The sequence below is a fragment of the Nothoprocta perdicaria genome, unplaced genomic scaffold, assembly GCF_003342845.1.
Source record: "Nothoprocta perdicaria isolate Ctin4 unplaced genomic scaffold, notPer1 scaffold_28, whole genome shotgun sequence".
Lineage (NCBI taxonomy): Eukaryota > Metazoa > Chordata > Aves > Tinamiformes > Tinamidae > Nothoprocta > Nothoprocta perdicaria.
In genome coordinates this window covers 2,066,928-2,094,685 of record NW_020455510.1, presented here as the reverse complement: position 1 = coordinate 2,094,685, position 27,758 = coordinate 2,066,928, and the positions used below count along the sequence as shown (strand labels likewise).

At 36.6% G+C, this 27,758-nt stretch overlaps 1 protein-coding gene across 2 annotated transcripts; it reads right to left on the bottom strand.

The window, feature by feature from the left end:
- Positions 1 to 1,073: 1,073 nt before the first annotated feature.
- On the bottom strand, positions 1,074 to 20,401 carry FAR1 (fatty acyl-CoA reductase 1). Of its 2 annotated transcripts, none has more exons than XM_026041128.1 (11): positions 20,211 to 20,401; positions 16,800 to 16,975; positions 16,052 to 16,231; positions 14,416 to 14,593; positions 13,283 to 13,327; positions 13,013 to 13,131; positions 12,431 to 12,498; positions 10,722 to 10,893; positions 4,284 to 4,413; positions 2,927 to 3,054; positions 1,074 to 2,340 (listed from the first exon to the last, which is right to left on the bottom strand). In XM_026041128.1, the coding sequence occupies exons 1-11, from the start codon at positions 20,397 to 20,399 to the stop codon at positions 2,178 to 2,180; spliced, it is 1,548 nt and encodes a 515-aa protein (XP_025896913.1). In that variant the 5' UTR covers positions 20,400 to 20,401; the 3' UTR covers positions 1,074 to 2,177. The 2 variants fall into 2 exon arrangements, with proteins under 2 accessions (XP_025896913.1, XP_025896915.1); XM_026041130.1 differs by lacking the exon at positions 10,722 to 10,893 and adding an exon at positions 10,222 to 10,393.
- Between the last annotated feature and the right edge of the window lie 7,357 nt (positions 20,402 to 27,758).

Sequence of the window (27,758 nt, the reverse complement as noted above, 5' to 3'; positions counted from 1 at the left end):
ACCAGTGTTCTGGACCAGAAATAATCCATTTATTGGCTCTGTAGTCCTCAGTATTAAATCAACATAGAAATTCTCATATATATGGTTATAAACAACCAAAATTTGTGAGTGAATTGTTTCATGGAAATAAATTTCACAATGTAGATGTATTTGTTGGGGTTGCCAGCACAGGAAGCAGGAGGGTGTCATTGGATTGTAGGCACCTCTGGGGAAAAAAAAAGTCTACAGTGCAGGAACGCTTAAGCATAATTTTGGGCGAGTAAGAGGATGCTTGAGGAGGCAACTACAATGCAATACACCTAAATGTATTTGTTAAAGTGTAACATCTTCAATCACAGAAGCCATAATTTATTTTCAGCCACAGTCTGAGGTCTCGCACACAARGTGTGGTCCTAGACCATTTAGACTTTTAATCACTAACTTTATATATACATAAGTAACTTTAAAAAAAAAGGAAAAAGGAAAAAAAAAGCAATTACTGTTTAACTACTTACTATAGAATATTTAGCTTCAACAAGGAAGCCATTATCTTTTCAGAATGAGATATACACCTGCAAGAAAGGTGTTCTCTTTAAAGAAAGGTGTTCACAAGAATAGCAAAATAAGTTCTTTACACAATCCAAACAGGACAAAAAAATACCATGGGCAAGCAATGTATAGTTCTTGTGCAATTAAGTTACTGTCTTTTCAAAAAGATTCAAGAACATGTTATTCATGTAAAGTATAAACTAGTAATTTTAATGAGCAGACCCTGGACAAGGTCTATGCAGCAATAAAAGAAGCATTAAAAAGTTTTTAACTAGATGTCCATGCCATCAAAATGTAAAGGGAACTTTCTGTGTTGTTTTAAAGGGGGATTTCATATTTTCTTGGATTTGCTATTTTAAAAAATATTTTCTCTACTAAAAGACAGACATGCAGGAAAACAAATTTCCTCAGATTTAACCTTAAGAATTTAAAATTAAATGACAGATAGAAGAATTATTAACATACTTAGATTTAGAAGCAAAGTGCATCTCCCTCTGCTTGTCCAGTGGAAGGAGRGTGTTATTGGGACAGGGAGAAAAAAAGTATGCTGTGTATTGGCATTTTCCATGCAAACTTCTCATCTTGGAGAGATTTCTTTTAAGATTCCTAATTTACAAAGCATTTGCTAATCTTTCCTTAATATCTCTTAGTAGAGTCTAAAGTCTGTCCAACTACAATCAGTATCATAAATAACTATTAGGCATATTAAACTCTTTTCAAATACATTTACCTTTTAAAGTCAAGTGTAACATATGAATGCTGGCTCTCTGTTTCCAATARTATCATTAAAGAAAAGGGACGGTCAATGAGTTGTATCTTCCTCAGGGTAGCAGTTCCTTCTACCTAAGTCAATGACGGGACCAAGTCTGCTGTCAGAAAAGCAAATTGCTCAGGCTGACATAAACACAAGCTGTACGAGGCCAATTCCAAGCACAGAACTGAATCACTGAGCGCATTCAGACAAATGCCTTTCAGTAATTAAATCAGACAAAAGGCCTTTCAGTAATTAAAGGAGGACATTTTAAGGACTCTCTCTTTTTTCTTCTTTTTTTTTTTTTTTTTTTTTTTTTTTTTTTTTTAAGCAGTCACCCTTAACATCCTTACTTAGAGAGAATAGGAGAATGCTGCAGAAAGTAAAAACAAATTACAGAAGAGTCCTGCAAATTTCTTCCAGGAGATCCACCATCATTTACACAGGTTTGCAACTTGATAAAACCCTTTGCAATTTAGAAGAATTTCAAATAAATATGTCTACAATAGCTAGCAACTAAGTCAGTATTTATCCCGCTCAATGTGGAGTAAAAAACAAAAGGAAAGAACAACAACAACTTATGTTAAGGCAGATTTCAATCAAATGCATTCCAGATTGCACAGTTACGCTGGTCAGTGGTCTATAAATGTTTTCCCCAGGTCAAGGAGTTGTTAGAGCTGTTTTAAAGGTTTATCCAATGTCAATTCAACCTGGCACCTGACCATTTATTTTCTGTTTTCATGGAAATACACAATTAAATTACATATACCATACCGTATATTTCGCACTCCGATTTAGGATGAGATTATGCTTTTATAAAATGAGATGACTACATGTTACAGGCTTTGTGCAGTTAGACCACCATATGCATAGATGTCCTAATGCTAAATTCTCTTCTTCAGTATCTCATAGTGCTGGAGGCTCTGAAGTAGGAGAGGAACTTGTAACACAGACTGACCACAAAGTACCAGATGTTTCTCGCCATTTGCGATCTTGCAATAAAGATACGCCAGATGAGGATCACAAGAAYGGTATTGAAGCCATAGCGTATGTTCCTTAACCTGCGTGGTGAAAACAAACAAAAAGCACTGAGATTTTATCAAGTCTTGGAGGAAAAAGAAAACTCTGGGTTGTTCACTTCTACTGTAAAATTTAATTTGCTCATCTGTTCATCTCCAGATAAATTGTGTGATATTAAATGTGTAACTAAGCAGAGTAAGGCTAAGCTGTCACAGTTCACTGCTGAAAGAACACCACAAGAGAATCAAGGAACACTGCCAGGCCATGAGGTGAAGAGTCCAGCCCTGTGTCAAGAGACCACCTCCGCAGAATGAACAATTTTACTTCTTTCATTAAATCTTGCTAAATGAATGAGCCTGTTTGTTCTGTTTCGTACCTTTCTGCTTTCCAAAAGAAACCTGGGTAAAACCAGAAACCTCTCCTTTAGTGTACGTTATTGATGAAAGCTATAAAGATAATACTGGAATAATACTTGAACTCTTCATACTGCAAACTTAAGAAGCAAAACGGATGAGGAAAGATGTGGCACCTGTTTGCTTTAGAAAATGCTTCAGACAACTGGGCTGGAACTCTAGCGGATCTAAGCAGGTGCTATAAAGAACAATTAAATCCCAAAATGCAACTTACTTATTTAAGTGTTTCCTAGCTGCAGGGAGGCCAGACATTTCTTCATTTAGCACATACTTCTTTGTTCCCATACAGTAATTTTCCATGTATTCTGCCCAATGCAGTTGTCGAACATCGAAATTAAATGTCTGCATAAAATAAAGCTTTCACTATTAGTTGCCTAAAACTTTAACATTTCACTATTTCCTTTAAATTATCAACACAGGTGAACTCCTCCACACCAGATAGTTTCCTTGCATAAACAAATCACAACTACAAAAAAWGGAAGTATCTTGTCCTTAAGTATGATTCAGATTTTGATCCCATTTTTGACTTAACCATATATGACCTTACATGCTCTCTGGCAAATTTCAACCAGTTCATGCCTATTTTTCTCATTGGTAATATTCTCTCAGCTTCCAAGTACACTGCTTTTCCATTTCTTCGGTCTGTAAGGAACTCCACTCTAGATATTCAAAAGCTATTTTGCATTATGTTTTCTTCTAAGTAATAAAATAGTTCTAACATGCTACTGAATAAATATACTRTTCCACACTGTTCTGTGCCAAGTTCATTGTTTGATAAGTGCATAGTTTTAACTGTGCTTATAGTTGTACAACTGTATTTACAATGTTAACCACATAGAAATATTCACCAGGAAAGGAAATTGCTGGGATAAATTGACAATTCAAGTTTCACTGGTGTCTTGATTTCCTCATCTCAAAAGATTCCATGACAGTGATAAAAGGTCCAGGGGAAGACCAAGACTTCCCTATCGAGATGTTAACTCTGTTCTTTCACAAAAAAGACTAAGCAAAATTATACTAGGAACAAAAGACAAATAAGCAGGTTTGTGCAGTGAAACTATTCAGCTTTYTTTTTGCATTGAAACAGTGCAGTAGTACAAAGCTATTTGAAAACACAAGAAGTCCCAAGTTGTTCTGTTAAAAGAAACATTTCAAGATTTTTTCCCCTCAGCTTGAGTGGAGTTCATTTCAGGAAAAAAAATCAACATTAACACTCCACACAACAATCAGCAGAATTGGCTGATAAAAGGCTACAGTGTGTTTCCAAAAATCTGATGTATTTCAAGACAGTTTAACAAATCCCCTTCCGGGGGACCTGTACCATCTTTAGCCACTCATTTCTTCTCTCACCAGTTTAATACCTTTATAAAAAGGACTCTTCTTGAAACYTGAAACATCACTAAGCCAGTTTACAACATGGTCCCACGCAGATAACACTGGCAGTACTGTGTCAGATCTGCTGAGTTAGTGCTAARTTTAGCTCTATGCTACAAGCAGCATTTCCAGTTCAAGTCCTAAACCAATAAGCTTATTTTGCAGTGTGTCTGTACCCACATCACACATTTACTTGCCTTTTTGTCTTCAGGATTTAGCTGATTCATTAACATAGTCATATTTTCAGTATTCCAGATCCAAGAATTGCTTGTAAAGTACTCTAGTAACATCATGGCCTTATGAAGACGTGTTATTGTTTTCATCATCCTACAGTCCAAGGAATGGTATGTACAAGTTATAGCAGTAAAGATTAGTTCAATGAAGGAAAACAACCAGATTATAAATTTCATTACCCTCCAACCCTTCACCCTAAGTAGATACATCCCAACTTGCTCTGTACCCAAAACATGAAAAATTAGATGAATAAGATATTTCTGCATATTACACAAGAAAGACACTACTGGATTTTAGGTATCCAAAGGGAATGTGACCCTACTGAAACAGCTCATTTTTTTTTCATTATTCCTACATCCAGTATGTGCAGTAACTTTCTTCTCTAAGAAAAGTGACCATCACAGAAAAACATTATACCACCTTTTCATTTTAGGACAGTAGCACAGAAAGACATTCACTTGCTCTTTTCCTTAACCCTACTGCTTCTCCAGCAAAGGGTGGAAAATCTTTAAGGGAACAACTAGACTACAGCATGTTCCAAAAGTTAATTGATCTCCTGGGCTACTTCAAAATATGCAGAAATACTTTCCATCATCCTTTATTATGCAGAAGATGAAACTCTGCAAAAACATCACTTGGAGTACGGAGAAATTATGCTATAAGGATCAAACTGAGCAAGTTTCCTTCTGATCAGATTGTTTGAGGGTGGAACCAAGAAAGTGAATTATTCTGCTCCATTGCAAAATTCCCCGCTTTCCGAAAAGAAAGTTCCTAAATGTTACAGTACTAAAGAAAGTCTCTCAAATTGTGTAAGTACTAATAGCATAAAACCTAATATTATTAAATTCCTGCTCAAGGATTTTTTTCTATTTCACAGAACTGCTTCCAATTTGATCCTTACAGCAAGATACATTGAATATTTTAAGCASGGAGGAAAGAGGTGGGGTAGGGGGGAAGAACAAAGCAGAACAACCCAGCACTAATAGGAAATGGCTTTCTGAAAATAATGTTTGTTCAAGAAGCATAGTTGCAATTCAAAACAAAAACACACATCGATTCTTCTCTGGAAGCTTTCTTGGTGCATTCATACTTGTAGGAGGGATATAGCACATAGTCCCAGAAACTCCTCCAAAGAAAAGTTATTTTGCATTGCACAAGTGTCTCCTACTATTATTAATGACTGACAATTTCAGTATCTAAGGGAATACTGAAAATGTCTCTTTTTGTTTCTTCTCATGAAATGTAAGAATACAGTGTGCATTATTGAACAAGCGCATCTGAAGTGGAAAAGTACAAACTCTCCATCTCCATGGGTACCTATTTACAGATTTATTGAGCCATATTGAAACTTTACGCCATCATCTCATTTCTTTAGCAGTCATTCCTGAATGCTTTCAAACACCTGTTTACAGGTTTTCCAGTTAGGTAAAGTGGTAGTGGTGGGACATTACTTCAAATTAGAGTAACTCTGATTCAAAAGTAGCTGAGCTGAACATCCAAAAAGTGGAACAAGCTCAGTCCCCAAATGCCTTAAGAGTTAAACAAACAAAAGAGGATTGTTTGAAACGAATTCGGAACCACAAAGCAAAAAATGTCACTGATCAGGAAAGTCAAAAAGATCTCACAGAGAATTGTCCTGGATAAAGACAGTGCCAAACTAAAGCAAGAGGCTAAGTGTTCAGGCTCTTCTGTAGAGATGTATTTGCTGAGAGACTAAGATGACTTATGTGACTTGCACTTATGCACTAGTGGGCTTCCCCAATCTGGTATATGCTTGAACTAAGCTGGAAGAATGGCTGGGTTCTACTTGGACTGCTACAGCCTAAGAGGACTTGCACTGCTACAAAATGCTAAAGAGGACAAGCAAAATCTGAATAGGTAAGTGCAGATTTACAATTTGTCACTAGCCAGCGATGTTGCTTTTAGATCCTCTTTTTCTGTAAAAAAAAAAAAATAAGTTAAAATTTCTGCTGGGAATCTTGCCTCTGCTTACCGAAGGGGTTTCAGAGCGCAGCTAAGCTGATGAAACAGCAAGCTCCTAACAGGTATGTTAGGACCTAACATAACAAGACTGGTATGTCAACATTTAATGTAATTCAGTGGATGTTGTAGCTTTATCAGACTAGGGTTTAGTAGAGAGACTTCATAATTTCAAGGGCACCATATTCCTCTTGCAAGTGGGAACACACAGATTACTTGAAAAACAATATAGACATTCACATTGAACTTCATCTCTCAAGCTGAAGTTTTGAAATATACACTTCATAGGTTGTTCCAGAGATAGCAATTAACTTCATGTAAGTAGTAAATATATCAAAACCACACAAAACCCGTTAATATAGTATCAAACACAGCACCACACTTTCTTCATAAGCTGATGAGAAAGTCTAATTTTTCTGTCTTAAAGAACTGAACAGCTGCTGTAATCACTAAGTCGGTGTGACAACATGCAAAGCTTTCATCTATTCTATGCAGAACTTTGCCTCTGTTAGCCAGTTCTTATTGTCATTAGTACAAAAAATACTAAGCAGATCAAGAAGCACATCTCAGAAATTCAAAGTTTTAAGCAACAGTCAAACAAATTAAGCGTCCGTCATTTCAGTGATCATGTTTCTACATGAGACGATAAAAAGCAGCCAGGTTGCATTCTGAAGTCTTACACGCAAGCTATTGTCTCCAGGCTAAAGAGAGTTTTGATGCCAAATGCAAACTGATGTCTCTCTGATTCTGTGGGGTGCCAATATGAAACCCTCTACAAAAACATTATAATGACATTTCAAAGCTTTTTTAGTCTAAAATGAATTAGATGTGTCAAATGAAAGAGATTTTCATTTATCTATAAATGATAAAGTTTAAGACACTGAAATCCTTCTCTTTCTACCAACTCCGTGGTTCTCCTAAGTGGATGTAACTTAGAAACTTAGTTGTTTCCAAGACAAAAAAAAAATCCTAATCCCTATTCAATAAAAGTGTACTCTTTCTTCATTACTGGATTGCAACATAGTAACTATGTGAAGGTGCTTCACRTTATATTTAATTTTAACTCAAATGGTATCTATGAAATGATCTSTTAGCATCCCTTCATACCCATCAATCACACTTCCACTTCAGCTTTTTAAGCAGTAATAACAAAGGCATTTACTGGAGAATTATCTAAATTACTATCCTTGACTTCAAGTCACTTTCTGTTTTTCTAGAGTTACTGGGAAGATGCACTGGGTTAACACTTAAGGGCTTTAAGATTTCAAAGRCACTGAACTGCTTTTAGTAAGATCGGGTTCTGTTGTAATTTTTGCATGGGGCTTTGTACAACAGAGCTATTCCTTAAAATAATTAGTAATTAATAAGTTTTGCTATGCAAAGTATTTCCAAATATATATGGTAAGCTACTGAAAATACTATCCTTAAACCTGGATGCTATGAACTATCACTACTATTCATGTATCGCCCAACATCACAAAAATCTGTTAGCTGTAATACACTAATTTCTCATTGTGCCCTTCAAGACTTGTTCTTTCTATAAATTTTGGTAAATATATTTCTTCGTTCTCTTAATACTRCTAATATTAACAGAGATTTTTTAATAAATTCTTATGAAAAAGAATGTACCCCTGGGTGAAACGGGAAATACATCACACTGAAATCTATTTAGTTGCTTCCACAAGGTGTGAAAGAATTAGATATGGCAAAAATATTTCAAATTACTAATTAAAAATAAAARCATGAATAAAATTTCTTCATTATGAATATATTCCTCTAGTTCTGAAAAGGCACAGTGCAAAACCTGGTTGTTCCACTTGTTAGATGTTTCTCCTTCCTCGAGACAGTAAAATATGCTGACAGTATGACAACAGTGCAGTTAAACCGACCACACTCATGTTCCTGCTTAGACTCTTTCTTCTGGATGTGCAATTAAGACATTAGGAAAGCATGTTTAGACTGAGCACAGAGAAGAGAGGCTATGACCACAAGAAGTCAAGAGGCAGCACAGCACTTAAATTTGACTGTGCAGATTTTTTTTTTTTTTTTTTTTTTTTTTTGGTAATTACACTAGTCAAGCTTTCCTGTTAAATTGTCATGGGAAAAAAAAATCATCTTTTAAATTAAGCTATTCCTCCATCACTCAGAACAAGGTTGTGATGAGTCAGAATATCTAACAGTGTTTCCAGGGCTACAGCAGTTTCCCCAGTTGTGCTACCTGGTAATTAAAAACATGAGCCAACTGGACTGAACGACCACAGCCACAGCAGTTAACCTTTATCTGTGAGACTGTGGACAGTAACGGTATAAACTGACTTTCAAAGCATTTTGAGACAGTCCAACAGGATTTAAAACTGCCTGTTTTGCTTGTAATTTCATTCCACTGCTCCTGCCATGCAAAATATTAAAATTTTTTTAAAAAATAAAAGCACACTACATAATAAAAGCTATATTCCTGTAAATGGGTTGGATGTCAAGCTTAAAAGTTATGGTTGTTTGTTTTGTTTTTTTCCCCCCCAAAGACCTTCTGATAAAGGGTATTACAGTAACTTTAACGATCTGAACAATCAGTTTTTCTCTCAGCTGAATTTTCTATCTTTCCTCCAAACTGACAGTCTTGCACATAAACTCACCCAGCCATGACTAAAATTAGTCACTATTAGAAGTATTCATATCAGTAATACCTCACAGGCTATAGTAGTCAATGTCACTAGCTGTACTAGTACAAAGAAAAGGCAAATAAGATTTACAATAAAGCATTATGTCAAGACTATGAAAGTTTCCTGAATAACCTTGCTATTCATAATCTTGTTTTACTCCCACTGGCCAAAGCTGAAGCTCCCTATTTACAAAATAATTAAAAGATTAGACTTCTTCCTATAACTGACAAGATTCTGACAGTATTCAATTACTTCCTAATCATTTGAAAGACTGCAAGTCCACATTTTTAGTACAGCTAAGTGATGAAGTTGTCACATCTGCCAGGACATTTATATCATTTTTTAGTAATAACACAATCAATATGGCAAGACAACGTAAATGTTGGCATCTCATTTACACTTGGCACCCTCTTTTGATCTAAAGACTTTTTTTTTTTTTTTTTTTTTTTTTAAATATGGGGCTATTACTGTATACACAAGCCTTCCTACCACTGCTGTTACTGTGAGCATTACACAATTACTGCACAGGCTTGTAACAACAGAAGCCAGGACAGTTTTAGAAGAGTTCTCATCCAAACTCATTCATAGAAACCATTAATTTTCCTTCCTTCCTTTTAGCAATCCAGTGCCAGGTCCATTACATAATTTTTTACCCTCCTTGTATGACAGACCTAGACTGTGGGACAATGAGTGAGCGCTTGCTTGTGTCTATGCACTGTCAACACACTGGAGATTTGATACAGTCAAAGATGACAAATCTTTCTGAAAATTTAGTATACATAATGAGTTAAGATCAGATGACTTGGCAAAGTCATCTGATATCCTGACATTTTATATTCCATCTACATAATTTACTTTAGCCTGCTTGGAAGAGTTATGCCATTTTCTCTCACCTAAGAGGTTAGCCACATACTAATTTAAATATTATAAACTGAATGGAATGAGATGATACAAGGCAATCAGATCAAGTTGTATCATCTATAGGAATAACCCACATTTAGCTTCCTTTCCCCTTCCATTTTCAGTTTATAATAGCAACAACAATCGTAGTGCAAAGCCACTTATTAGTTTAATGACTGACTAGCATTCTGATGCGAGACGCATCTTGGTCAACATTGTTCAGCCAATCATTAATCTCAGAAACTCAGTCACTGTATTGTTATTGCTTATAGTTAGTAAATCTGGATAGTGCCCATGCCATATCTTCTTCACAAGTCTCCACCACCTCATCAGCAAATATTTTTAGCCCTGTCCTTCTTACCATGGTTTATGACCTGTCAATCTGAGAAAGAGATCGTGCAATAATGCAGGTAATATATGGCTGACTGTAGTCCAATACTGACACAAGAGGGGGTTGGAACGTAAACTAACGTTAGGGCGCCTTATTGCACGTTCTAACGGATTTGTCTTGAAATTCAAATTTATGTGGTGTTCTGTAGAAAAAAATAAGGATCAACATATTTTGAATATTTATGATTCAGCAATGAACATCATAGATATTGTATTCTGTTTGCCGTGACTACTCAAATCCCAAACAAGTAAAATATTCTACCAAAACATTCTCATTTTTGCCACAAAGTTTGAAGTCAATTTCAATTCAAGGACCTATTTTCAGAAGATTAAAAAAAAAAAGAAAAAAAAAAAAGCTGGATTTTAGTCACAAAGCATTCATAGGGAAAAAAAGTCAATATACATTATACTGTAAGCATAGCTTTGTTTAAAAGTCAGAGGAACAGATAAGACAGAGCTAGTCACCATTACCTTGGGCTTCTTCCAGTAATCCTGAGGTAGATATCATACAGGAATGCTGGGGCCTTATGGCTTACAGCAATCCAGTAATGATATAAAAGGTGATTGGAAGTTAGATTTACATTGGGCCGTCTGAAGGCCTGTTCGAGAGGATTCCTCTTGAAAGTAGAAATTACATGGTATTCTGAGAAAGAAAAGTTGTGTAACAGCTTTGATAATAACCATGTAAAATTTAATGGTTTTCAAAGTACATGACAGTGTACAATATTCAGTATGTTAATTAACCACCCTAACTTTTCTACCATCCACAAAAAATAAGACAGTCAAACTTTTAACCTGCAACACCATTAAACTGGTTCTTTGTATATCAAGAGATCTGTTACAACTTCATTTTCAGCATCATGTTTTACAATAGCTTCTCTCTTTCTGTTCCTCTTCCCTACCTTAGGGGTGGTTGATTTCAAAAACTCATAGTAGTTTCAGTTTATATAGCATATAGAGCTATATAAAACCACACGTTACACTACATTTCATAGAAAAGGCTATTCTAATCTCTCACACAAAGAGYAACTTAAAAACAGATTTAGAATTTGACAAGTAAATGAAGTGTATTTCAAAAAGACATATTTAACAAGTTATTCATATTTAAATATTTTTACAAATCTCATTAGGATTGGACTTTACACGCACTCCTGTTGAGGCCTAAAAATGCTATTCATGGATGATATGCAGGTTCACATTCTAAACAGGTGGAAATTCACTTCATCTTTCTAGTCATCTCTTATAATTTTATGCTGTTTCTTATACAAGTATTTAAATATCCTAATTAAAWGCAGGATATAAATAAAGTCAGTAGTTTTCCCACTTTACCCGAAACAACAAGATTTATAAATGTAGATGCATATAAAATGGGCAAAAGTAAATAGCAAGCATGAACAAAGTAGTCAAAAGAAATAAAACAGACTTAAGTATTTAAGTCAACTGAAAAAAAGAACTAATCTCATCTTAACAAGTTTATTTCTGAAAAGAAAGAAAAAACAGATAGTTAATACACAACTTTGTCATGCCAGCCAGCTTGCACTGTGACTTATAGTAAAAACGATTACAAGGCTCTTGGCACAAGAGCTGCATTTTAGTCAGGATATTTAAGAGCTGAAAATAGGTGGTCATACTTTTTTCAAGATTACTTTTTCCTCTGCATGAACAGTTGATGCCTTATGTAACTATCTGAACACTAAAAAAAGCCATCCCAACAAGAAATACCTTAAACTAACAATAGGCTACACAAGTGCAAACTACTGCCATCCCTCTCAATTATGCAGCTGTACAAAATAATTTGAGGCTGGGTTTTTTTTCAAATATATTTAGTGAAATTGGCACACAATGTCACTACAGTTCCTCTGAGCAATGCTCTTCTCTGCAACCTTCCCACAAGTGGTAGGTAGATTACGCTGTGGAAGTACCAAGCAGAAAAAGCAGTTGTCACATATTTAAGCGATGACATAATTTTTAAATAGTTAAATACATATAATGCTCAAAGGAGGAGGATTAATAGAGAAAAAAGTGGAGGGGGGAGGTGAAACACACTGCAAGATTGAGAGGTATGGCTTCTTTACTAATTTCAACAATAAAAAGCAATATGTTCTAATGATTATAGGCTATGTATTTATTATTTGACCTTGCTCTTCTATCAAATCTTATGGAAAAGAAATACAGCATACCAACTTCACCCCAGTGGAAAGGGTTGGTGCCACCTGTCGTACAGTTGTACACCATGACATTTCTTGGTCTGTGAAGAATCAAAAAAAAAAAAAAAAAAAAAAGAGGGAGAGAGAGAAAGACATCAAGTTACAGAAAAAAAAAGACAAGAAAAACATCAACTTACAGAACAAGTAAACTTTTAAAAACAATTAAAAACAATACACCCGAAGTGAACAGCATCTTTTAAATTAAATGATAGTAATAATAATAAAGAATAATAATAAACAGTTTTCTGCTTTCCATTTCTTAACTGTCACATTTATTTTCTTTCAGAGAGGATTTTGCCCACATATCTTAAGTTGAGTAACAAGGGCTAGGAAAGAATTTTCTAGGAGATGATGTCTTCCTCTTCACTTTCAACTGCTAGCTATTATTCTAAGGAAGTTACAAGTTGAGGGACTAGTTTTTTTGAGTTATCTTAGATTCCTTTATCCTGGGGGAATAGCAGAATACAGATCAGTAGTTAAATAGCATACTATTTTACCAAAATACACAGTATCATCCTTCAAAATACCAATACTCCATACTGTCACTTGCTATACCTATTGACTCCAGAATACCAGGCTGCAGCCAGGGTTGTATTGACAACAACATCCACTGGAACAAGATCTGCTACTGCACTGTTAGAGGCTCTCATTGTTCGAAGAATTCCTTTTCCTGCCTTAAAGAACAAAAAAAAAAAAAAAAAAAAAAAAAAAGAAAAGAAAATAAAAAGCCACAAGACATAAATTATATGAAGCTTTGCTGTCTTCCAAACACATAGTGTGTGCAGGGGGAGGAAATCTTTCAACTATAGTTAATTGTTTACTTACAGCAATGAAAAGACCACTAGGTCCATTGAAGTTATCAATCCATCCCTAGTATGAAGGGAGAAGGAAAAGAAAAATGGTCAGAGTGCACTGAATTCAGCATTCCTAAGAAAAAAATTGATAAGTTTCCAGAAACAAACTGGAGTGGGACTGAGGGAGGAGTTGTTTGGCAGTGGCAACAGATAGAATTCTAGTTTCCACATTTTGAGATAAAGCTCTTCCAATGCAAAATCTGGTGGTATATCACATTATTACATCTTGGAGAAGAGATCTATCTGTAACTTCACTAATTGAGTTGCTAGATTACATAGAATCACAGAATATTCAAGGTTGGAAGGGACCTCTAGGGATCATCTAGTCCAACCTTCCCACTCAAGCAGATTATTCATTCTTAAGAAATAAAATGCAAGTATTTTTTTGCACAGTATATTTAAAGATACCGAAATTCCTTCAATGGACTGACAAGTGGTTTTGATATCAATTATTTTTGCTTGCATTTTCCAAAACAGAAAACATTTTCTCTCCACTTTAATGCCCATTGAATATGTACAATTATACAGATTTTAATAGCTTGATAAATACTCCATCTTGAATTGGGAAAGTTCTTCCAGCACCAGTTTCTTATACTGAACAAAGCATATAGCATACATACTATAGATTTAAATACCATGTGGTATATAAAATTTAAGCTGTATCCCATAAAATTTATAGGGCTTGACTTAAAGTGGAATCAAAACATTTCTACATCCTGCAGTCCCCAGTCTCCTTTTGAATGTGACACTACTGACACACCAAAGTATCTTGAGGAAAAAAAAAAGCACACAGATTAACAAAACATATCCAAGGTCAGSAAGCAAAAAGTAATAAATCATTATTTCATACATGTTTTAAACTTTTTACTCTCTGCTTTGACAGAAACATATTGCTCTGTGATTAGAAGTAATTTATTCTCTCCCCTTGCTGCATAAAAATACTGCATTTGCCAGCTTTTATACCACAGTTGTTTGCTGGAAGCAACTAAGCCACAATTTTCAAGTTTAAAAGGGCTTCCTGCATCTGGCTGTCTACACACCCAGGCTGTCAGCATATACAACAATTTAAAAGTGAGATACTCAATTGAAAATATAGTGACTTACAGGAAAAGGCTCCTTCCAGCTAGCACCAACAATAGATGGCCTTATAATGGCTATGTTTAATTTTGCACCTTCTTGCTGTACTACATATTCAGCTAAGGCTTTTGTGTATGTGTAAGTATTGGGCCTGTCGCCTATCAGCTTAGGAGTAATATCATTCACTAGACCATCATCCATCCACCTAAAGAACAACAAAAAAAAGAGACAAGTATAAATTGCACATTGTTCCATCAGCAGGAATTTTTCTTTAAAAAGTCAAATAAGCAAAAATATTCCTGAAAGTCATTTAAAAACCTAGTTTTTTTCTTCAAAACACACGCATTCCCCTAGAAGCTGAATAAGCCCAAGAAGAACAAGAGTTCTACAAAGAAATAAAGAGACTTAGGAAAAAAAAAAAAAGTAGCTCAGTTCAGTGTTTCACATTTCTGCAACAATCGTAGTACCCAACATTAAATTCCAACCACTAAATTTTGAAAGTCAGATTCATTTTCTGAACTTAAAAGTAACTCCCACTGATGCTATCAAATCACATATCTCTTTCAACTTGAAAAGGTTAAGGGTTATGAAATATTTCTATAAGCATTTGAATACCAAACACTAAGTGTCTGCAAGTAGCATACCTTGAGCTAAGCTTTAAATTACCTAGCTTCTTAAAGTGTCATTCACATTGGTTGGCTTATGTGGGTTGTGTGTGATGCTTAACCCTTTTAAATTGAAGGCAGATTCCCATAGAGGCCATGGAAAGGGGAAAGAAAACAAACAAAAAAAACTAAGTTGACCAAAAGGAGTCTATTACCCATTTGGATTGTATCTATAACTGCTCTGAAAAGAGAGCTTGAAGAAGAAAGTTACAATCACTTGTGTTCGTGTGTTTCTGAAGCAGAGTAGTTAAAACAGCCTAGCAACATCAGCAACATCCCGTGAAAACTATTTTTACACCGACTTCATGTTCATCTTGCTTTAAATTAAAGAATAAAAACTAAGTATTTAAAAGTAAATACAAGACAGAACTCTTCCACCAGAATTATCTGGCCAGTTCTTGCTTTGGAAAGCAAAAGGCAAAAAATAAAACTACTTCAGCATATCTCATTTGAAAGATTGTTTCCTGTGAAATTGTTTAAATAATTTATCTCAGTGTGGAATATTAGTAGGATTATGTATAGTTCCATAGAGGCTCTTCCACCTGTAACACCAAGATAAAAAAATACTGCTTTTTAATTGATTAAATTTCTATTTAAAAGAGATAGTATTTGTATGACCGGGAAGAAAGGAATTTAGAGTTAACAGAAATATTATCTGATTATTACATAAAATGACTATTTTTCCCAGTCTTATCCAATTCAAGAATATTCAAGAATAAAAAGCTAAAAAACAAAAACCCAAAAACACCCCAAAACAAACAAACAAGATCATGTGTCTCTTTCCATACTAGTCCACAGCTATATCATCTTAAAGTGACTATGAAACTTTAGTCCATTTCCTTTTCTATAAGGAAAAATGCCRGCAAAACATCATACGTATCAGACACCATAAGCTAATTTCTTCACTTTTCAGCCAGTTAATCATGTTTTGGTACTTTGTTACTAGGGAGGAAGGGCTTACGAACTGCTAAAGTAGTTCACAAAGTATCACCACATACTCTAGAGAATCCATCAGTTTCTTGGGATCAACAGGGGGTGGATAGACTATTTCCTCAATGTGTTTTCGATTGCAATACGCATATGCGGTTGAAACATGCATGAACACTTCTAGGTACTTCATTCGTTGGGCCAAGAAAAGGAGCTGTTGTGTAGCAATCACATTTAACTGAACTGCATCTCTGTTGAATAAACAGAAATCTGATTAGCAGAAAGCAGAAGTGAAAAGCACAAGTGAAAATTAACTGCTCAACTTAATCCTGAGGCTTCACTTAATATATACAGTAAAAGTATTCCTTAAATAAACCTAAGTCGTAGACAACGTCCTAAGCTTCTGCTTGGAACTTCAGGCTTCATTCTTAACCTAGAACTTCTCTTAACGTTCAGGATGATTTTAAGTTTTGCCCTTACAGTTTAACTGTATATCTGAACTTTTCAAAGTCATTTCCCCAAATCAGTTACTTACTATATGTTTCAACACTAAGTGCCACAAGTGAATATAAGACTTCTGACTTCATCTTTTTTCAGTTTCAGTAGACCTTAAAAGTGCTACAGCTTCCCTTGCATACAACTTTGCCTAAGTTACCCCCATTAGAAATGCATGTACACTTTCCAAAAAGTAAAGCTGAAGGAATGGTTTATGTTTCAGAAAGGCTGAATATTCACAAGATACTTCAAACACGACATTTAGCCCTTCCTCTTGAAGGCTGCTGGTTAATCAAATTACCACATATAGAATTTTAGACTCACCTCAGTGTTTCATTAAATCTGATCGTAGCAGCACAATGAAATATAATATTAATGCATTCTATAAGCTTCTCCTTGATTGGTTCACTAAGATCCAGCTCAGGTTGTGTAAGTTCACTTGTAATCACTATTATTTTTGATTTGAAGTCTGGTTGCTCCTCTCTCAATCTGTCAAAGAGCTGTCAGAAAACAGAACTAAAAATTCAAGCTAACAGCCAGTGAAAATAAGATACAAGTTATATCATGTAAGCAAAGAAAACAAAACATAACGCATTTTCTGCCTATAGGGAATCATACATCCTTGTTTCTCAAGATAATCAATTGTAGTTAGAAAAATGTACTTAGAATCTTCTAACATCATGTTACTAACTTCACATGAAGATATTTGGTGAAGAAACTTCATACCTAAGGTATATAATGTAAAACAGACACAGTTAAAGGTTGTTCTCTGTACTGGAACATTTAATAAACCTTATCAAACTGATGCTCAACTATTTTACTAAAAAATTCCACCCACAACCATGTTCATCACATGTTTTTTATTCTCTTGATTTGATTAGCTGGATTACAACCACTTGTGGCTCACTAGACAACTAAATACTTGACTCGTTCCCAATTACGAACATGCAGTCTTTCCTAGAGAAGTGGGAAGAGTATTGTGGGAACAAAAAGCACTTTAAAGTGTCACCAGAGTAGGCCCCTCTACAATTAAGCCAATATCACAACTGCTTCAACATAAGTCTATTAGAATAGATTAAAATCGCAGCAATACTTATTTGTTTTCTCTCTCCTATTTAAGTGTGTCGTAACATTAAGGGAAAATAGCTAAAAGTCATTTTCTTACAGCATCAAAAGAAACCAATTCATTTTCAACTATAATTAACCTAAAGGTGCAGTCTTGTGACTGTCTTAACGGAGTGCAAGCTTGTACAGTGCCAAACACATTGCTCCCGTCTCCTAGCTCCTCACTGTCCTGTTGCTTCTCTTACACTAGCAATAGTGGCTGGGAGAGCTTGCTTGTCCAGATAGAAAATACTTTCGTAGATAGATTTTTCAGCTCAACTGTGAGGCAGGAAGCCTTCTATCATTTTAAAAGGGACTTACTATGATTCTGTATTTGAAAYGACGGTGTCTGCCTCTAAGGATATACAGAACGGAAGCTACTGCCCTCTAACCGTATTAAGTATTACCATGCACAAGCATGGTCCCACAGATAAAGCACTGAAGAATAAAATAAAACAGCCACAAGAACAAGATTTGACATTTTTAATGTTAGGTATTTGCTTTTCACTCCTTCATCCATAGGGGAAAGCTTCTCAGCACTATCCCACACTAGCAGAGACACCATTACAAAGTGGTATGAAGAACAAAAACCTAGAACACAAATGATGCACATACCAAACTACTACAGGAATCAGATGTCTCAAAGCCAGTGAAATAGATGAATTGGAGACCTCAAGATTTCTTGCTGTTTGCAGCTCAATTTTGCTCTAAAGCATTAACTTCATCCATTTAAGTTGTAAACTCTTCAAGAAACAGAATATCTGAACACCTGTAGTGTCCTTAGTGTGATGATCCAAACTTAGAAATTACTGGCAGGGCCTTCACAGCAGGACATATTAAGACAACAAATCTCATTAAGTATTTTTATACTTCTTTGGAGCCATCTTGATCAAGTTAAGACCAGTTAAACAATAAACTTTGAACCTAATTTGTCTAACTAGATGATAAAGTCAGAACAAATATCTTGATTCAGTTGTGTCTCTAAATAGATGCTCACCAACACTCATTTTACATTCTTAATTCTAGGCACTGAAATCTAGAACTACCCCAAGGAGTACTTYTGGTCATTGGAATGGATTCACCTCTTGGATCTGTTTCAGCAATAAATGCTTAGCGAGGCTCTTAAAATACATTGGACTGTTATTCATCAAGGCTGGCATAGACTTAAAGCAGAAAGTTTGGGTCTTGTAAACTTAAGAGCCTCTAGCAACACATGAGCTTCCCAAAAGCAATAGAGGCCTAATCTCAGGGAAATTCTGTCAGTCCCCATGACCTCTACCCACTGCCTAAATATTTTCTGCCTTTTTACTTGGTTAACAGCATATACAGCATGTACAGAAACAGCATGTACAGAAAGGAGTGAGAAACATTCCCAACCCCACCTTGGTGCTTAGTCTGAGCATATCTTTCACTTGCCTTGGGGAGTAATGAACTATTTCATGTAAATATGAAGGAGACAATCTGTGGATGGATCTTAAAACTGAACCCCACTGCAACTTTCTGCTGCATGCTGTGGCAAGGTATTGAAATGCAAGCAGATGCTCTTGAGCAATGGGTTAAGAGTTTTGACACAACTACAGAAAAGGGACAGTTTATTAGGGACAAAACTACCCTCATGCTTGATATAACTTCAACTAGTCAAAATTAGAGTTGTGAGGAAATTTGGTTCCTTCAGAACCTTCTAAGTACACATTTTGTGGAGGCTCTTGTATCTGAACATTTTTACCAAATATGGACTGCCAACTCCCACATCCCACAAGAGGGTAAGCATAAACAGACTCTGCTTCAAAGTTTACATTCTCCTCTCACTCTTTCTTCACATTATAAATGGGACACTAGAGACAGAGAGATGGGCAATACCGATGTGTGGTTCTACATTTATTAAGAATTTCCACATTAGCCCATCAAGCTATTAAGCAAATAAGTCTTTTTCAGGAGGAAAAGATCTCACCCAAGCAGCATGACCAATATGTAATCAAATAGGTGTAGCCTGCACTTCCACACAGAAAAGCAATTTAGGTATCTACTTGATACTTCCAGAACAAAGAATGCCAGTGCCTTGCCTTTGTTGTCAGTCTTACAGTGATGGTGATGACTAACAGAAATCTGTAGTAGAATTTACTAAAGCAAACRTTTTCATTCTGTTCAAATATAACTCATTTAAAAAGCCTGTTGAGATCACACCTCTTTGATTACCGGTAAATCTGACAGTGCTTTCCAAAAAAGGAAAGCACCAATACTCATTTTATAGACAAAAAAATGAGGTAAGGCACAAAGAGAAAAGGGACTTGCTTAAGATCAAAGCAGCCCAGTAGTCAAACCAGCTTCTCAACTCAGCTCTTAACATTCAGAGTCCATACTACCTCCATCTCTCAACTATACATTCTCCTAAGTTTTGTCAGATATTGGACGATTCAAGACATTACAGCTAAGCACCTTCGTCCTGAACTAAGTAAGATTTTCTGCTTCTTTCACGTAAGAGTAACATTGCCAGGCCTTAGCTTTCCCTTTCCACTAGAACAAAAGGCACTGAACAACAGTAACTGGCTTTAGACAAACCAAAGCTGTCCTCATAGTGAAATGGAAACAAAAGATGGATGAAAATGCATTTTGTGAGCATAAAACACATACCTTACAGCTCGTTATTTCTTCTATTCGTGCTTCAGGTGTCTGCCCTGCTTTGTGTCTCACCAATACATACACAGCTTTCACTTTAGGACAAGATCTGAGCAGCTTTTCCAGAAGTACTTTCCCCATAAAGCCAGTAGCGCCTGTCAGGAGGACATTCTTTCCTTCGTAGTATTCAGGGATGGAAACCATTATGACCTTAAGAGACGGTACAAAAAATACATATTACAAAAAATACATATTAAAAACTTCCATATCTTCTGCAAATCTGAAATCTTAAATGGCACAGATGTGAAAACTCAGTTTCATGCTAAAACAAGATTACAGCTTCGTACATATAGATGCTTCTACAATAGCATTTTTTACTTTTAAGGAATTAGACATCCACTTGGCCTAGAAAAATAGCCGAACTTTTGGTATATTTTATCTCCAAGCGCATGGTCCTTTAACACTCTAAGGCTATGTAGCTGCTCCATGTAGTCTAAAGGTCATATCATGAAAATATAATCGTAAGTGGAGGCTTCAAACGTGTTGACTGAAAACAGGGATCCAAGCATCTGCCAATTGCTGGTCCTGGAATTTCGCCCCTGTCAGCAAATCCCCTGTTAGCATTAGGTCAAGTCTTCCTATGAAGCACGCATGCCAGGCCATAGAAATACAAGTTTAGTAGCTTGCTATCACTACTACTCTTTTCATATCAATAATGAAAATTACACATTCAACAGAAAAACAAAAGTTTACCCCCTTTACACCAAATGAAGAACTCCCTCATACTCTGAAGAAGATATGCTCTCAGAATGCAGAAGTCTTTCCAGTCAAAATATTCCTCCTAATGAAATGAAGGGGTTGGGATGGTAATGAAAATCCAGTACTCGCACACTGCCAGCTTTGCTTCAGTTTAAAAAGGGAATTTAACTTTAAACTATGAGAATTATTAATGTTTTCTCCTCCTCCTGTAAACTATTTGAAGACTATGACTAGTTCTAACTACTGGTAATAAGCTACCAGAAACTGGAAAGTTATATCCATTCTTACGCAGGTCTATTTTTCCCACTGATGTTGTCTTTGGAACATGACTTTAATGCCCTCTGGAACTCAACCTGTGCCTCAGGCTAATTGCAAGCTATTATGTGATAGTCCATATGCCAATGTCTTTACCTTATCCCATTAAAATTGCTTACTTTTACTGCAAAATACTATAGATAAGATGTCTACATCTACATCCTGGTTTATCAATCTTTCTAAGTATTGTTACCACAATAACAAACTTACATAGTAAAAGTATAATTGTATTTCTCTTATAGCACCATGCACACAACCACTGCAATCAAAAGACCATCAGAGAGAGTTTTTGCATGTCCCTGTAGAAGCACTGCACTCAAAAAAAAAGTTAAGTCTCTTTGAAAGCAGAGATTTTTTTCTTAAATAACAGTTGAAATACTGAACAGCTAAATAGAATGAGAGTCTTTCTGCACCTTTACCCAAGAATATAGGGATACAACCTATAAAAGTGCTTAGTTGTCTGAGTCAGCAGGTTGTTACAAGCAGAAATTTAACAAAAAACCACACACCTGTACTCACCCTTTCACTTTTGCCACATACTTACAAATCTTTAAATCAGTTTCAAAAAGTATACCACCTGCAACAAAGCAAGATCCAAATGGCTCACACAAGTCTTTTTTTTTCTTGTTCATTGACCCGTTTTCTTTACTCCTACTCCCACAATAGCAAAGAGGACTTCTTGTGAATTCAAGTATGCCCTTCCCTTAACTTAAGTTCTCCTTATATTTGCATATAACATTCAGTTCCTCCTAAAAATTTCCAGGCTTGCTCCCATGCATAAATTACATCTTCCTCCCATTCTCTCAAATGGAATGGGAGGCTGGCGCAGCTATTATAACAAAACTGCATTTCATGGACAAAGTTGGTATGATTCCTGTAGGATCTTGCTAATTGATTTTTGTGCCAATACATACTGAGACTGCAAGTGATTTGCCTAAAAGTGTGAAAATCGAAGTAAATGTATTTACAGAATCTAGGAGTAAATGAAGAAAGCCTAAGGTAAGTAATCAGTTGAAAAAGAAAAGAACATTCTTCTTTTGAGAGGCACAAGACAAGATCTTCTTTTGAGAGGCTCTCGCTCCCTGCCAGGTAACACAGCACTGTTGGCAACTCCTAACTTCAAGCTCAGAAGGGAATTACCACGTACCTACAATTACATTAGCTATGTTACTGTCTAAAGTTCTTTAAGGGAGCAAATTACTGGAGACATGTCAACTGTGCAAACAAATCAAAAAGAAAGCCACTCAGCCACACCACCCTAACAAAACTAATCCAGTTAAGAAACAAATTTTTGTTCCCATTGCAATTTCAGTTTGACCTCTAAAATGTAACAGGCTGGAGTAGACTGAAAAAAGATATCTGCCTTGCAAGACAACATAAGACTCAGATTTGGCATTCAACAGTGGAATGTCAGCACTCTTTCAGTGCAGTTCTATTAGAGTACAAGAAGTTGCATGTTTGCAATAGCTGAGTAATATCTACTAACCAGCTTTACATTTTTCTCACTATTTATCTAATGACCTGGCAGCTACCTCTTCAAGTACACAGTTGAAAATTCCCAGCAAACACAACATTGTATAATATGCACTATGGAACACCTTCACTCTTATAGTAGCTATTCTGAGAGCCAATAGGTACCAACAGATAAGGAAAAGCAATCACAGAAGGGCTGAAGTTGTGAGAGAGAGGATCTGAGGATAATCTAATTGAGCCCTTTCTGCTCAACGACAGTCACCTAGAACATGTTTCCAAGGATTGTGTCCACATGGCTTCTGAGTATCTCAAAGGAAGGAGATTCCACAACTACTGGTAATCTGTTCCAGTGCTGTTACTGTCGCAAAAAGTTTTTTCTCATGTTCAGAGAGAACTGCTCGTGTTTCAGTTTGTGCCTGTTGCCTCTTGTTCTACTGCTGGCCATTGCTGAAGACAGTCTGGCTCCATCCTCTCTACACTCTCTCTTCAGATACCTATATGAACTAATAAGATTTTCCCCATCGACCTTCTCTTCTCCAGGCTGAAGATGCCCAGAGGAATCTGAAGAATTTGAGAACTGAAAAGATCTTTTAAGAGCATTCTCCTAYGGGTTCTTCTTCTAGAACAGGAAAAACTAAAGATTGGGAATTACTTGTATTGTTGGAAGAGTTTTCTGTTTCTAGAAAAAGGCTTCTGTTAGAGAAACTATAGAGAAACTGATGTTAGAGTAGTTGAGAATTCACAGTTTCAGAGTTAAAACAACAGTAACATATCTAAGATCTTGCTCATCTGAAAGACGCTGTCCTTTGCTACAGAGAGAGAGCGCGCGCGCGAAAGAGAGCGCGCGCGAAAGAGAGCGCGCGCGAAAGAGAGCGCGCGCGAAAGAGAGCGCGCGCGAAAGAGAGCGCGCGCGCGAAAGAGAGAAAGAAAGGGACCCCCACCCCCCTGTCAGGATTCAAGCCAACGCTCACCATCTTTTAGCATCCAAGACTGAGCAAGTTCTATTATAGAACACACAACAGCATCTCTGTTTGTYTTCAGAGCTGCTGCAGCAACATTTAACTCATTGCTTTAAACACACTGAGGTCTCTATGACTCTCAAAACAAGCACAATAAGCCAACATTCTGTTTTTAACAAGAAAAAAGACCGTTTCTCCAATTTGTCCAAATAGATCAAGCTGCTTAAAAATTTGCTTTCCAACTGCCAAGAAAGCCTGAAATAAGCTCCAGCTCTAATGACTGTTAAATCCATCAACTAGCTAGAGGGACAAAGTATGTCCATATTGAAGGCTACATGATCTTTTTTCTAGTTTACCAGAGACAAATCCTATGTCAGCAAAAGCCCCCCTTTAAATTCAGTCATAATGAGCCTAACCAACCACCGGAAACAAAAGATGTGCATTTCCCAGCCTCTCAAGCAACAGCAATCATCCACTAGAAATGCTGCGAAACAGAGTTCAAATTCACTTCCCTCTTACCCACGTCAACTTGAACCTATTACTAATGACAATGCAACAGGAAAAAGTCTAAAAATAGGATGGAAGAAACACCAGTGTATATTCAGAAATGAAGCCCACCTACATATGAGGCCTGAATGCACATGCGTGTATTTAAGTAAAACACAGAAGTATCTGCATCACTAAAGAATTTCACAGAAGTTAAAGTCCCTCACAGAGAACATAAACCACTGCACTGCAAGGATGCTATAGCAACGCAGAATAAAATTGAAGACTGCATTCAGGCAGCAAGGAAGTAATATTTAACCCAGCTGAACAAAGATATTGCCAGCAAGACAAGCCTGGGTCATAACACGGTATCGTGTCTCATTGCATCTAGTGCCTTGTTTCCACAAAAGTAAATCAATGAATGCTATCAGCAGAATGTCCACATTTTCAACAACCGCAAGGGTCAATGATCTATCTTATTTAGACAATATCTGTCCAGCATATCACTGAAGAAGGACAGTATGTTTGTCTTCCTGGTCCAAGGTTACACCCATTGAGAAACATTATCTGTCAAAGATAACGGTCTCTATTCTCATCTACAACAACTACAACTGAACTGAGTACTTCCTGCTCTGAACCACTTTTGGTGCAATTTAACCTAAGTTTGGAATAAGTGTAACAGTCACATGCAAGATTTGGGACTCTTCCCACAAAGAGCAAAAGACAAATTTAACCATGTTTTAGACTTATTATTAACATTCTTATCTATTCTCTGCAAGGTCATTTCTTCACTAGTTAGAAGCCACAGCATCCAGCAGGATAAGCCTGCCAAGAAAACATAACATATCCCTATGCAAACCAAAACACACAGCCAGCTGTGGAAGATGACTAGAACAACTAAATTTTGAGAGGCTATCAAGAGGGCTCCACTACTTTAATAATAACTAGCCAGTGTTTATCTTTTGCTAGGCAGTATGCTAGATGACAAGTAATCACTACCTACTTTTCAGAACTGGAATGGTTCAGGTTAACAGAAAGCTATTTCATCTATAACGGCACCTGTATCTTCTTCGTGGAGATGATCTCAGTAAAATTTTATCATCAGAAGCATTTGATGCATGTGATTCACGAGCACCTTCACATACTTTCAGCCAAAATTCTAATGCTGTTACAGATTTGTACTCACTTATGCCTCTACTCACAAAGCATTCTGTACCAGCTGAATTAAAGTGAATTTTGAGTAGTATTGTTCAACAGAACACTGGACAGGCCCCATGCTTTTGCTGTAATTACATTTCATTTATCATAAAGCCTTCCTCTGAAGAGGACTTTCAAAGAAAAAAAAGTTTCTATGAAGTGGTTTAGTACAACCAAGTTTCGCTATCTCTTCATAATGAAATTACACTTATGAACTAATGATTTTCTGAATTGATCTACTGGTTGATCTTAGACTTCAACTAGCTGTTAAAAGAAAATCTGTTTTCATGTACTTAATCTTATTTCTCTAGGGCGGCACAAGAGGAACAGAAAGCTCAGAAAATAAGTTAAAGTAATAAAGTAATAAATAAACATAAAAGTATAAAGTAATAAATAAACATAAAAGTATAAAGTAATAAATAAACATAAAAACGTAAGAGCATTTACTATACTCCATCTCCACTTTACGGGGAACTATGTTTCTGACACTTAAAACCAGACTGCTTTCAAAGAAGGCTTGGGAAATCAAAGAAGAAAATCCAGACTTTTTTTGAACAAATTTTAGGAAACCACATTCAAGGTTGATTGAATAGGATGGTGGTTCCAGATCTCTGACTTAAGAATCTACCTTAGAAAATTTGGTTGTTCTTTTATTATTGTCACGCAGTCCAGATTGTTGACAAAAAACCTTAAGCAACAGCATGATTAGTGCTCTAGCTGTTATTGTGACACTGACATTTTGCGACTTTCTCTCATGAATGGTTATTCAAGATTTTTTGAAACAACAAAGTACCGGACAAACTTATAAAAGAATAATTCAAGCAGATAAAACCTAGATTCATAGTCTTAAACAGAGTAAGAATGGTTGACCATTCTGGGATTGCACTCCCAACCATATTCCATTCAAAGTTTCAGAACAAGAAAGAAACATTTTACCTGGCTTCTTTCTTTCTTGTTTTTTTTTTTTTTTTTAATAATTTCCTTGAGACTTATGATTAAAGTTTGTTAACAGAGCAGTTACTGTGCAAATCCTTAATTAATAAAACCTCTTAGTCCTCACTTCTTTTAAATTATATATTATGGTGTTAAAATACTTAAGCCACATTTACAACAAACCTTGCTCAAAAAATCTGAAATCCCAGGAATTAATACTTTGAGACTCTTTCCCTATATCATCCCATGCTTTTGCAATAAAATAAATGTCAAACTTGATCACCTGAGCTCCTCTTGATTGAAACAGCTCAATCAAGGGTGTTTATTGATTGCAGAACAGTTGTCAAGAAGAGAGATAAGATTTCAGAACTTGTGGCATTAAAATTATAGACAAGTGCTACATAACGTAACTGCAAGAAAGAATTTAATTTCTTAATGTCAAAGTGAGCCGTTTCAAAATTAGTTATATATAAACTGCAGTCAAGCTGGCTACCATTTTAATATAGTGCAACTGAATACTTTTCCAGTGCAAATCAGTGAAAGTTTCCCTCATGTTCCTACCAAAAAGGGGGGGGAGGGGGGGAAGCATCTTTCTGAAACCTAAACTCATTTATTGATTTGACAACCATGAGTTTGTATTTAAGGCCTAATCATATATAAGTTCACCTTTACTTTTTCCAGACACATAAAAAGAAATGTCAGAATGCTGCTGGAGGAATATGAACTCCTGTCTCCACAACTTTTGCATCTCTTAAAAATATCTTTAAAAAACGACAGTTATAAAAAATGCTATCCATAAACTGCTGTCCTGTCCWACAACCAGGGTAGGTTCTGAATCAAAGTATTCCAAATTGAAGTACACAATCAAAAAAGCCTCTATCCTCAGAATTAGGGTAGAGGATACAAGAGGGTAGAAAAGCAAGAGAGAGGGGCTGAGGCATGTAGAAATTTCCAGGAACCGTTGWTAATAACGGCATCTCCACTCAGTCACAGAGCACAGTCACAGAAAGCAGGAGCCCTTACCCACCGCCAGGCAGGTGGATGGTATCGGCATTTAAATCCCCAGAGGCCCCGCTCGTGCTCTAATTACCTTTAGAGCGGTTCCTAACGGCCCGCGGGCCGCCGGGCGGCTCGGCGGCGGGTGAGGCGCCAACACTACTCGGCTGCCCGGCCTCGGCCGGGCGGCTCCTCGCGCCGCTCCCCTCACGCGCCACCTCGCTGACCGCCTCGGCTCGACACGCGCGGCTCCGGCTCTCCCCCCACCAYAGAGATATGCATAAAATACGCGCTGAAAACACATACGTATTTTTTTTCCCCCCACCGCGTGGCCGGACTCGAGGCAGGGAAAGAGCAGCGGGCGGCCTGGGCGGCGAGCAGCCCTCATGGCAGAGGGGGCGCCGCCGGCCTCGCCCGCGCCACAGCGCTGCCGCCCGCCCCCCCC